Source organism: Suricata suricatta, chromosome X, assembly GCF_006229205.1.
Source record: "Suricata suricatta isolate VVHF042 chromosome X, meerkat_22Aug2017_6uvM2_HiC, whole genome shotgun sequence".
Taxonomy (NCBI): Eukaryota; Metazoa; Chordata; class Mammalia; order Carnivora; family Herpestidae; genus Suricata; species Suricata suricatta.
Genome location: NC_043717.1, coordinates 29643777 through 29656934, shown reverse-complemented (window position 1 = coordinate 29656934; position 13158 = coordinate 29643777). Strand labels below are relative to the sequence as shown.

Sequence of the window (13158 nt, the reverse complement as noted above, 5' to 3'; positions counted from 1 at the left end):
CTAAGTTCTTTCAAATAACAAATACCATTCTGCATAAAAATGATGCTTACCAAAAATGGACAATAGACTCCCAATTGTGTTGCGAAAACAAGGCCATCTAAAAGGTCCTTGTCAAAATTTACTATCCATCTCTCAGAGGGAATAACTCCTATCACAAAAAAAGAGAGAGAGTAAATGTAACATTAGTTTTGCTTTTCTAAAAAGATACCTTATGGTACTGTCTAAATATATTCTGATCTTGTCACTATATAATGGAGAATATATTTAAAATTGACTGACATTATAGGGAAAAAATGCTTTCAAAATCATTCATACTGTGGAGATATTTAGTGGACAGTTCAAACATAAGGGAAAAGAGAAATGTGCCTGGCTTTATTTCCCTGGCTTTCAAGGAATCACTGGTCCTTGAGAGATTTTCTTCCAAAGTGACACACAAAAGAATAAGGAACTAATTGTAATTTTCTATTCCTTCAAAAGGAAGATGAATTGATGAATAAAGAAAATTGGGAAAAGTGGGGAAAAAAGCATCTTACAGAAATTTTAGCAATAGTAAAAAAAAAATGACCTTTGCTTAGAAAAGATAGTATTATTTTGCAAATAAAAGCAAAGTATAAACCTCAGAAGCTTAATACATAAAATATGTCCGTAAGATTTTATAAGCAATTGTAAACTTGTCCCTTCTTTTTTATTTTGTTAACTGTTTTTATTTTTTAGAGACAGAAAGAGAGCTACCACGGGAGGGGGCAGAGGGAGAGAAACAGAGAGAGATGATCTTAAACAGGCTCCCCTCTCAGCATGGAGCCCAAGGTGGGACTCAATTCCATGACCCTGGGATCATAACCTGAGCCAAAATCAAGAGTTAGACATTCAACTGACTGCCCCTCAGGCACCCCTGGTCCCTTTATTTCCATTTGAACAACTCTGAAGAATATATTATGACACAGCAATCGAAGAAAAATCAAGTATTTCAAAATTACTCATTCTTTTGAGTACCCTAGCATTCAAATATTTGATCAATGATCATCAGCATAGGCAAGGCGACTCAGAAGGCATGAGTTTCCTGTAACTCTAAAATTTTGGTGATGGTTTTCCTGTCACAGAAATTAATCCAGATATAGGTATTGTGTGGAAAGGGTTAGAGATTTATGGCTTTAAAAAACCAGACTTTATCTATAAAAGTTAACAAATGGTGGAGGAGTAATAAAAGGAATGGTCAGTTATAGAGATGACTGCTACACTGTGACTATTGTCCTACATTGGGGGGAGAAGAGAGGGTGCCGGAAAGAATGGAAAGTTTTGCTACAGTGAATGAGACATTGCCTTTTTTCTAAAAAGTTTCCAAAAGGTACCGGACAAACAAGACATTAAAACAAAGAATGTAACAAGAGACAAATAAGCATACTATATAAGAATATAGGAAACAATAAAAAATGTAACAATTGCAAATATTTATGCACCCAACACAGAAGCCCCCAAATAAATAAAACAGTTTAATAATAAACATAAAGTAACTGATCAATAATACAATAATAGTAGGGGACTTTGATTCCCCACTTAATCCAATTAACACATCATTCTGTTAGAGGTTCCAAGCTCAATAGCTCAATATTCACAAATCAGTCAATATGATACATCACATCAATAAGATGAAGGATAAGAACCATATGATCATTTCAATAAATGCAGAAAAAGAATGTGACAAAGTACAACATCCATTCATGATAAAACCCTCAACAAAACAGGTTTAGAGGAAATAAACCTCAATGTTATAAAACCCATCTTTGAAAAACACACAACTAACATCATCCTTAAAGTGGAAACACTGAAAACTTTTCCTCTATAGATTAGAACAAGACAGCAATATATATTCTACTTCTTTTTTAAATTTTTTAAACATTTTATTTATTTTTGAGAGACAGAGAGAGACAGTGTGATCAGGGGAGGGGCAGAGAGAGAGAGAGAGGGAGACACAGAATCTGAAGCAGGCTCCAGGCTCTGAGCTATCAGCACAGAGCCTGATGCGGGGCTTGAACCCATGAACTGTGAGACCTGAAGTCAGACCTGAAGTCAGACGCTTAACTGACTGAGCCACCCAGGTGCCTCTCTACTTCTTTTTTTTTTTTTTAATGTTTACTTATTTACTTTGGGGGGAGGCACACAAGTAGAGGAGGGGCAGAAAGAGAGGGAGAGAGAATTCCAAGCAGGCTCCACTCTGTAGTACAGAGCCCAACACAGGGCTGGATCTGAAGAAACATGAGATTAGGATCTGAGATGAAATGAAGAGTTGGATGCTTAAACAAATGAGTCACCCAGGTGCCCCACTCTAACTACTTCTGTTCAACACTGGACTGAAAAGTCCTAGCCAGAGCAATCAGAGAACAAAAAGAAATAAAAAGCATCCAAGTTAGTAAGGAAGATGTTAAATTTTCACTATTTGTAGATGATTCAACTCTTATGAATGTGTAGCTATCTCTACCACAAGCAGACAATTGCTATCATGCCATTTCTTCCTGCAAGCACCTCCTCCTTGGACTTTAGGCTACTTTGTTGCCCTAAAGCCTTAGTTTCCTAGGGGAGCTTAAAACATTTGGGAATTTGCTGTTTGTATGGTTTTTGCTGATGTTATGTATATGTTTTTGCTTTTTAAGTATTTTTAAGTATATTTTAAGTATGGAACGAATGGTCTTTCCAGTCCTCTACCTTCTTGAGTGGAAAAACAGTGGCACCTATTTTTGTTCAACCCATTACAACTTTTGAACTGCTTTGTTAGTACTTCTTAAGCAGCAGCTGGCATGCATTTTTGCTGATCAAACATGACTGGCTGTGTGAACAGTATGGCAATACTCTTCCAGAATAGTGTTGAAAGGAAGTAAGAGGCACACTTCCTTAATCTGATCCCACATCTGTAGCCTGTTCTCCATACGCAAGGCTTCTGCCAAGCCTCCACCAGAGCTTACCCCAGCCTGAGGTATATCACGGATTCTCTGCTTTTTTTTGTTAATTCCCTTGATATAGGCTACACTTTCTTCTATGCTCCAAGAGTTTGCTACCCAACGTGTGCTATGTGAATCAGCAGAAACTGTTTTTTAGAGACAGACGGACCAAGCTCACCTGGTCCTCCTCTGTCAGGAAACAGAAAATTCAAAAATTTTCTTTTTTAACAGGCAACGATGTTATTTAAGATTACACTAAAGGAGGAGAGAGATTCAACTACATAAAAGACTGGAGATTTTTTTTTTAATGTTTGTTTTATTTTTGAGAGAGCACAAGCAGGAGAGGGGCAGAGAGAGAGGGAGACAGAGGACCTGAAGCAGGCTCTACTCTGACAGCAGTGAACCCGATGTGGGACTCAAACTCACAAACCATGAGATCATCACTTGAGCTGAAGTCGGACATACAACCAACTGGGCCACCCAGGCACCACCAGAATTTTTTTTTTAATTTTAATTTGGAAGTTATATTTTTAACTGTTTTTATATTACATTACTAAAAATATTCAGAAATATTAAAATAGTCCTAAATAGCGTTATGAATTAGAGATGTGACTGTTAAAACTGAATCATTTCATGCATTAAAGTTATAAATGCACATATTTTAACAAATATAGTTATTGAAATTATATTTTAGGTGATTAAAAAACTGTTTTATAACAGTTTTATTGATATATAACTCATATAACAGAAATTTCACCCAATTCAATTGTCCTATTCATTATTGTTTGATTTATTTACAGAGCTGTATGATCACTGTCACTATTTAATTTCAGAACACTTTTACCAACACATAAGGAAATCCCACACTTATTAGCTGTTGTTCCCCCTTTTCCTCTTCTATCATCCACTGGAAAAAAAAAACTAACCTATTTTCAGCCACTATGGATTTGTTTGTTCTAAACATATCATAGACATGGAATCAACACATGTGCCCTTTTGTGCTATGGCTTCTTTTACTTACCATAATGTTTTCGACGTTCATCCATGCTATAGCATCAATGCTCCATTTCTTTAAAAAGTTTTTTTTTAACATTTATTTATTTTTAAGACAGAGAGAGAGCAAGCAAGGGAAAGGCAGAGGGAGAGGGAGACACAGAATCTGAAGCAGGCTGCAGACTCCAAGCTCTCAGCACAGAGCCTGATGCGGGGCTTGAACCCAAGAACCATGAGATCATGACCTGAGCCAAAGTCAGATGCTCAACCGACTGAGCCACTCAGGTGCCTCTGTTTTATTTCTTTTAATAGCTGAATAACATTCCATTATATATATATATATACCATATTTTGCTTATCTATTCATCAGTTCATAATGATGTTGCTATTAACATTTATATAGAAATTTTTGTGTGAATAACATTTTCGATTATTTTGAGCATAAACCAATAAGTGGAAATGCTGAATTAATCTACTTTTTAAATTTTTTTTAACATTTTTATTTATTTTTTGAGAGACAGAGAGAGGGAGATCATGAGCCAGAGGAGGGGCAAAGAGAGAAGGACACAGAATCAGAAGCACACTCCAGGCTCTGAGCTATCAGCACAGAGCCTGATGCGGGGCTCGAACCCATGAATTGAGAGATCAGGACCTGAGCCAAAGTCGGACGCTCAACTGACTGAGCCACCCAGGTGCCCCTCAATCTATTTTTTAACACCTCGAGAAATGTTAAACTGTTTACCATCAAACTGTTTTGCATAGCAGTTGTACCATTTGCAATATTTGTAGCAGTGTATGAGGTTCTAATTTCTATAAATCTTCCCCAATATTTGTTATAGCATTTCTTTGCTTTAAAAAAAAAATTAGTCCTCTAAGTTGGTGCCAAGTGCTATTTCATTGTTGTTTTGTTTTGCATCTTCCTTAGGACTAATGATACTGAGTGTCTTTTTGTGTACTCATTGGCCATTTGCTTATCTCCTTTTTTTCTTTTTAATTGGGTTATTGTTTCATTGTTGAGATGTATTTTTATATATTCTTGGCATAAGTCTCCTACTAGATCTATGATTCTGTTGTTTCTGTATCCTTTGAAATGGTCTCTTTATGTTCTATTAATGTGGAGTATCACATTGATTGGAATGTATACATTAAACCAATCTTGTACTCCTGGATGAATCTCACCTACTATTATTGTTTAATCCTTTTAACATGTTGCTGGATTCTATTTGCGAGTATTTCTGAGAATTTTTGTGCCTACATTCATAACAGATAATAGTATATTTTTAATTACTTTAAAACATTTTAGAAACACAACGTAATATGTACTTTAATGCAAAAATCATTTTGCTTCTGAATTATGAAGATATGTGAACTCTGAATAATTATAAGATCAACCACATGGGATAGAGGTAATATATATAATATTTGGTAGAACTTCCATATTAAGTGTATCATTAAACTAGAAAGAAAATAATCTCGTGTAATAAGCTGATAATTACCATGGACAAAGACTGATTTAAAAAACAAAAGGTATACTGGGGCTCAGTCAGTTAATCTTCTAACTTCTGCTCAGGTCATGATCTCATAGTTAGTGAGTTCGAGCCCTGCATCAGGCTCTTTGCTGTCGGTATAGAACCCTCTTCAGATACTCCTCTCTCTCTCTGACCCTCGCCTGCACTCTCTCTCTCTCAAAAATAAATTAAAAAAAAATAAAAGTATAAGAACTAAATCTTGAAAATAAAACAGAATCAGAGCAGTTCCATATGAGAGAAAAGATACAATAAACTAATAATATTATGCTATTATTCTCACAATTTAGATGAAATTCATTAATTTCATGTGCCACATAATCTTAGCCAAAAATAAGAATAATCCTATAACAATTAAGGAATCCTATAACAATTGATTTAATCATTTAAATCACCCCATGAAAGAAATAACGGGTGAAGATAGTTTTACCAGTAATTTCTATAAAACTTAAGAAACAAGTCATTTTGATTTTCTAGAAACTCTTTTCAAGCCTACGAAGAGGGAATATGTTACAAATAATTGTTGATATTTGCATAAAATTACAACAAAAAACTAAAATAGGAATTAATTACAAATCTTAACTCATATAAACTAAAGCAAAAACTCTAAATACAGTAAAACCTTGGTTTGTGAGCATAATTCATTCCAGACACATTCTTATAATCCAAAGCACTTGTAAATCAAAGTGAATTTCAAGAACCATTCACTTGGTTGTTATCATGTGGCGTTCGGTATTATGTTCTACTTATACTACAAGACACTGCTCATTTATCAACTTAAAATTTATGAGAAATGTTTGCTCATCTTGCAAAACACTCACAGAACAAGCTACTCGCAATCCAAGGTTTTACTATATTAGTAAACGAATCTAGCAAGGTATTAAAAACAGATTAGCTCCTGTAGCAAACTTGAATTTGTGCCAGAAATGCAAGGTTAATTTGTATTTAAAATCAATTTAACATATTGTTGTAAGATAGATAGTTAGGTCAATTGATCGATAGATAGATATACAGCGGGTCACCGAACAATATAGGGCTCGGGCCACCAAACCCTATGCGTTGAAAATCTGTGCATAACTTTTGAGTCCTTCAAAACATAACTACTAATAGCATACCCCTAAATGGCTTTTAAATAACTGGTTGATCAACCTATATTTTGTATATGTAACTTACGTTGTATTCTTCCAATAAAGTAAGCTAGTAAAAAGAAAATGTTATTAAAAAATCATCAGGTAGAGAAAATACAACCTCCAGTACCGTATTTAACAACAACAACAACAAGGGGCGCCTGGGTGGTTCAGTGGGTTAAACAACAGTTTAAAACCATTTATTCAAGGGTCAACTGTATATAATACTATAAATTAAATAGTAATCATAAAAATTCCTAGAAAGCCTGGGTGGCTCAGTCAGTTAAGCACCTGATGGCTCAGGTCATGATCTCATGGTTCGTGGGTTTGACCCCTACATCGGGCTCTGTGCTGACAGCTCAGAGCCTGGAGCCTGTTTTGTACTCTGTGTGTGTCTCTCTCTGCCCCTCCCATGATCACGCTCTGTCTCTCTCAAAATAAACATAATAAATAAATAAATAAATAAATAAATAAAAAAATAAAAATTCCTAGAAAACTGAAAGGATATAAATTCCTCTCTTTTCACGCCTCCCCTGCTCACGCTCTGTCTCTCTCAAAATAAACATAATAAATAAATAAATAAATAAATAAATAAATAAAAATAAAAATAAAAATTCCTAGAAAACTGAAAGGATATAAATTCCAGAACATAATCTACCAAGTAGTTGTAGAGTGAATACCATAATTAATGACGAAATGTTGAATGTATTCTGCCTATGTCTGAAAAAGATCAGGTACAATATAAGATCATCGATGTTAATGAAAGGTTAGAAAAAGTCTTCATTCTACATTTTTCTTTAAAAACCAAAGGATTCATATCTTGTACTATCTTGAAAATAAAGATTAATTTCTAACGTTTTCCTTAAAAAGAAAAAACAGGAAAAAGCCTCTTCAGGACTCCATCTCAACCAGTAACTTTGACTTCAAAAAGAATACAACAAATACCTCACATGCCAAACTTACAAAAGAAATGTTTTTGAACAAGTTGTATCTTCTTGTACACACCACCCACTGTGTGAATATAAAAAGCTTAGAGCCAAACAAAGCAAGTCACTTTTAGGGGAGGAGTTATCAGCCTGACCCCAAATTTTCCAAGCAATTTTATAGACACAAATAAATGGAATACTGTCCCTAGAGTTCAGAGAAAAATAAAGGGTGACACCCAAATTTTATTCCCAGTCAAGAAGTCATTCACCTATTTTTAAAAAAAAGATATTTACAAACAGAACTCAGAGCCTAAGGGCCTTGAAAAGGGTTTTGTTAGAAAAACAAAATAATTAAGAAATCCAGCCATCCAATAGTTCAACCGAAAAATAAATAAAAATGGAGAATTCAGATAAAATGACATATAACGGAACGGAACACTGACAGAACAGAATATAAGTGTTATAAATAGTGACAGGATAGGCATAATGAACATAACAAAATGATGACACTCAGGCAGAAAGGTGAGAGGAAATGAAAGTAACAATGATTTTACCTGTCACAGCAATGATTATCGATGCTATGTAAAATCACAATGCATAGCAACAAAACCAAAAAACCCCTCAGAATTCAGAAGGTTACTCGTAAGTTTTATCTTCTAAATTTGGGACCTATTTTAGGAAATAGCATTTCTCTTGGTAAACAAATATTTATGATATAGGGTACCTCTGCACTATTTCACCTTATTTCCTGTTTCTAGATTTTAACCTTCACTGTGCATCAGTACCCCTAAATGGCTTTTAAAAGCTGCACATGTACAGACAACACCCCAAAGATGGTTTCAGTGGGCCTGGAGTGGGGCACCCGTTTTCATTTATTTATTTTTTTAATTGCCCAGGTGATTACAAAAGGGCATCCATATTGAAAAACCACTGCTGTGGATGAAAAAGGAAATGAGACATCTCTGGACATCACGGAAGAATCTACAAGCACTGCACAAATCTAAGCTAAAGAAGAATTAACACTTTGAAGCAGCAGCATCACACAATGGTACTTAACATGAGCCTTCGAGGTCAAACTGCTTGGATTCAAATCCTAGCCACACATTTTCCTAAGAAAATAAATTAACTTCTCTGCTTTAGTTTTCCTGTTAATAGTAATAACCGCTATCTGATCATGTGGCTTGTTTTGAGGACTGAATAAACCATCATATGTGAAATCTTTAGTCCTTTAATTGTCATACTACAAAATACTGGTGAAATCCTGGTGAAAACCAGAAAAGGGAACCTCATTTAAAATTGAGTTGGGGAAGCCCTGAAGAGGGAATCAATGTATGTACCATATCACTCGTTGCAGCCTGCATAACCAGCAGAAAAAAGGAAGCATTTTATCTCCTGCTTTTAGGAGACAGAAGGAAGACCCCTCTCCGCCCCAGCAATAATGCACTTTCGCTGCTTTTTTTTTTTTTCAAGACAGGACTGGTCTTGTTTATTCCCAATATGGTTTTCCTGTTTAATTCCAGTTTTTACCTTTTTTAAACTGAGATACAATTAACACACAATGTATAAGTTTTGGGTGTAACAACACAATGTTTTGATATTAAATATATTGCAAAATGATAAGTCTAGTTTGTATCTGTTACCATACAGTTAACAAATTTTTGTGTATGTGGTAACTGTTAAGCCTTACTCTCTTAATAACTTTTCTTTAATTTATTTTTTATATAGTTTATTACCAGGTTGGTTTCCATATGACACCCAGTGTTCTTCCCCACAAGTGCCCCTCTCCATGACCATCACTCTCCTCGTCCCTTTCCCCCTCCCTCTTCAGCCCTCAGTTTGTGCTCAGCATTCAAAAGTCTCTCATGATTTGCCTCACTCCCTCTCCCCAACTCTTTTCCCCCCCTTTCCCATTCCCATGGTCTCCTATTAGGTTTCTCTGTTAGACCTATGAGTGACAACATACGGTATCTGTCCTTCTCTGCCTGACTTATTTCGCTTAGCATGATTCCCTCACGCTGGTCAGAGTGGCTAAAATGAACAAATCAAGAGACTATAGATGCTGGTGAGGATATAGGGAAACGGGCACCCTCCTACACTGTTGGTGGGAACGTAAACTGGTACAGCCACTCTGGAAAACAGTGTGGAGTTTCCTCAAAAAAGTATCACTAGAACTTCCCTATGACCCAGCAATAGCACTGCTGGGGATCTACCCAGGGATACAGAAGTGCTGATGCATAGGGGCACGTGTACCGCAATGTTCATAGCAGCACTTTCAACAATAGCCAAATCATGGAAAGTGCACTTTCATTTCTAACCAATGAGAAACTGCCACAACCTCAAACTCTTGTTGTTTTCCAATAAACTACTGTTTAAAACAACCCTCCCCAATTTCCTCCTCAACCTAACAAAAGTTGACCTTCCCTTTGTCTCTTCATAGTTGCCTACAGTTTGCCATAGTTGGCTTGTCCAGAATTGCCATTCATCTATTCCCCCAAAAAAACTCATTTGACTCATAAAATTACCAGCTATTTTTAAGGTTGACAATACCAAACATCCCCATCTCCTGGCTAATATGAACAATCACTGCTTTTCTACCAAGTACAAGAATTAGCCTCACTATAGTCTTCTTCCCTCTAGATAAGATCTATTAAGTTACTCATACAATTACCACTGTCTGTGATAGCATATAGTCAAGGTGAATCCCTGTTGCCTTGAACCTGTCCCCAATATACCTAACCAATGCACAAATCGCATAATCTCTTTCACAGTACCCTTTATTATGAGATACCCCATGATTTTCCATAATGTGTGGTCTCCCTCACTGTAATGAGCATTGAAAGGAATTCATTCAGTTACAGATGAGTTCCTAGTGGTGTCTGGATAGAAGGCATTGACACTGAGTAGGTATGAAAATGCAAGAGACAGAGCGTGCTCCAGCTACTGGTGAATTTTTACATTCTCTATTTTCCAGGACACGTGACTATTGTCTTGGTCTGCCCTAATTTATTGAACCACACTGCTAATCCATTGGAAATGGTTTAACTTTCTATTGTCACATTTGTTTGACTGCTTGGCATGTCTCTGAATTTAGTGTTGAGCTTCATGCCAATCATGACTTCTACATACCTACCAACAGTCACATTCCCAAATAAAACATTCCAGATGTAACATTAAAATATCATAATATACCATTTCTACTATCTATGTGCATTTTAATCTTGCAACATTGATGATACATATTTATTACTAAACATTAAAGGGCTAATTTGGAACTTCTGAAAAAATATAAAGTTCTTTGTAAATAAGGACTATTTTCTGGTTTAATGAAGTTGAAAATTAGACACATCTGAAACAACCAATGCATAAAGATTTAAGACCTCAACACTACATTAGGTTTAAGAATAGATAGCATTAAAAGGCCAGCATAATTTCCCAAATGTGTGCTGAGTATTGTTTACTTTAACAAACTACTCCATGATAAATGAAATCAGGGGTACCTTAAGACAGCACATAAAATAAAAGATAAATGTTGCCAAGCATATTTATAACTCTGTTCTACTAAAAAAAGTAATAAGAGAAAACAGCATTTTCCATTTATAAGAACTACAATTGTGACTTCATAAAAAAATGTTGCGATAAACATCAGTTAAATAACAGATAGGATTTTGTAGAACAAAGCTCCTTTGATCAGAAAGTTCACAATGTTCCAGTCTCAGGATTTGGTTAAAAGTACAGTCAAATGAAAGTACTTTCTCAGAAATTAAACTTTATGTTACAAAACTGGTCTGGTGCTGTTCTCAAAATCACCAGGTGAACCAAATGTAGCAATTGAAGAAAAGTGTCCAAAAGAGTAATGAAGAGGATACTGTATCACGGGCACGATCTACTGAAGAAGATGTTGTCACTAAGGTGTGAAAAAAGGGTTCATCAGTGAAACACATCAACTCTTATGTTAATGATAAAGGGCTTAAGCACATACAACACAAACAGCTAGTAGGAACAAGAGGATAAGTGTGTGAGGGCAAGCGTACCATCTGGCAAGCCCTAAAAAGGCGCCCTATCTACATGAGACAGGTGTTCACTTACTACAGGAAAAAATGCTTTTTGACTTTCACAACTCTTGGAATGAATCACACATATTAAGAATTTTCAAACATAAGATGGGAAACTTTTTTTTCTCTTTATTTTTGTTTGTTTGCTTTTTAACAATGTCTCCCAGCAACTATACGTTGTTAGGAAAGGAGACTCCCAAACTTTGGCTGCCTGGCATCATGTACTCTTGATAAATTCAGAGAAAGTGCAGGGTTAAGAAATCTCAGTCTCCCCTCAGTGCTAACTTTGGGTGTGCTGATCAAAAGCATGTGACCTCAGTGCACTTGAGTCCATGGACTTGCTGTGGCCACCAGATCAAATACCCATTTTATCATAGCAGTCACCACCTTGGCCATCTTCCATGACTCTCCAAAGGCCAACAGAATGAAGTCCTAAAACAATGCACTGATACTCAAAGCCCTGGATGGCTGGGCCTTTGAACAAACTGATTGCAACTTTACCACTCCACATTCCACTTGACAGAGGAAGGCTCCCTCACTTGCCACATTCTTCCTAGTTCTTCCATCATTACAAAGAAATTCTAATGAGAAACATAGGTCAGACCTGACCTGAGGTAGAGACGCTGAAAAAGACCTCAGCAGACATGTAATATGGAAGCCACTTGTCACGACGACACCACTGCTAAACTCTCAAGAGTTTCTGGGAAGGCCATAAACAAATGAACATTCTTTACTTCTTCCCCCATCAGGCTGATCAAGGGCAGAATGTCCGTAAGGATGACTCTGCAGGCTGCCAAGTTATCGGTTTGCTTAAAAAATTTATAAGCAAAGTCCACTGTCTATCCTCTGCAATGTTTTCTCTTTCACTATTGAAAGATAATTTCACAGGGCACAGAATTCTTGGTTAGTATATTTTATTCTATTTCAACACTTTAAATACTCTATTCTCTTCCTGATTTCATCATTTCCGAGAAGTTGGATGTAATTCTTATCTTAGCTCTGGATTCTTATAAGATTCTTTATATTTATTTTCTCCAATTTGAATACAGTACTCCTAGGTATAAAGTTTTTTTGTTTGTCTGTTTTTGTTTTTTGACATTCATCCTGCTTGGTTTTCCCCGAACTTCCTGGATCTGCGGTTTGAGATCTGACGTTCATTTGGGGGAAATTTTCAGCCATTACTTCTTCAAAGGAATTGTTATTTAAAGGAGGGGTACTATAGAAATATAATTGGTGAAAAAATACCATTCCAAACTATTTAAAAGCACTAATGAAACTACTTTTTGTGATACTATAGCCTAATTGCTTCATGTGTTAGTATGCATCAGAATCACAGGGAGGTAGGATGCCTGGGCGGCTCAGTCAATTAAACATCCAACTATTGATTTCAGTTCAGGTCAGGATCTCACAGTTCATAAGTTTGAGCCCCGTACCTGGCTCTCTGCTGTCAGCACAGAGTCCACTTTGGATCCTCTGCACCCCTTCTCTCTATGCCCCTCCCCTGCTTGCTCCCTCTTTCAAAAAGAAATAAAGACCAAAAAAATAACAAATCACATGGAGGGCTTAATAAAACAAAGATTGTGAGGCCTCACCCTCAAGAG

The 13158-nt window shown here is 36.1% G+C and overlaps 1 protein-coding gene across 1 annotated transcript in view; it reads right to left on the bottom strand.

Annotated features, from left to right (window-relative positions):
• CFAP47 (cilia and flagella associated protein 47) overlaps positions 1 to 13158 on the bottom strand; it is a 493477-nt gene that overhangs the window by 288636 nt on the left and 191683 nt on the right. Inside the window, exon 34 of the mRNA XM_029929640.1 lies at positions 51 to 148. Within this exon, the coding sequence (XP_029785500.1) occupies positions 51 to 148 (98 nt within the window). The remainder of the gene's footprint in view (positions 1 to 50; positions 149 to 13158) is intronic.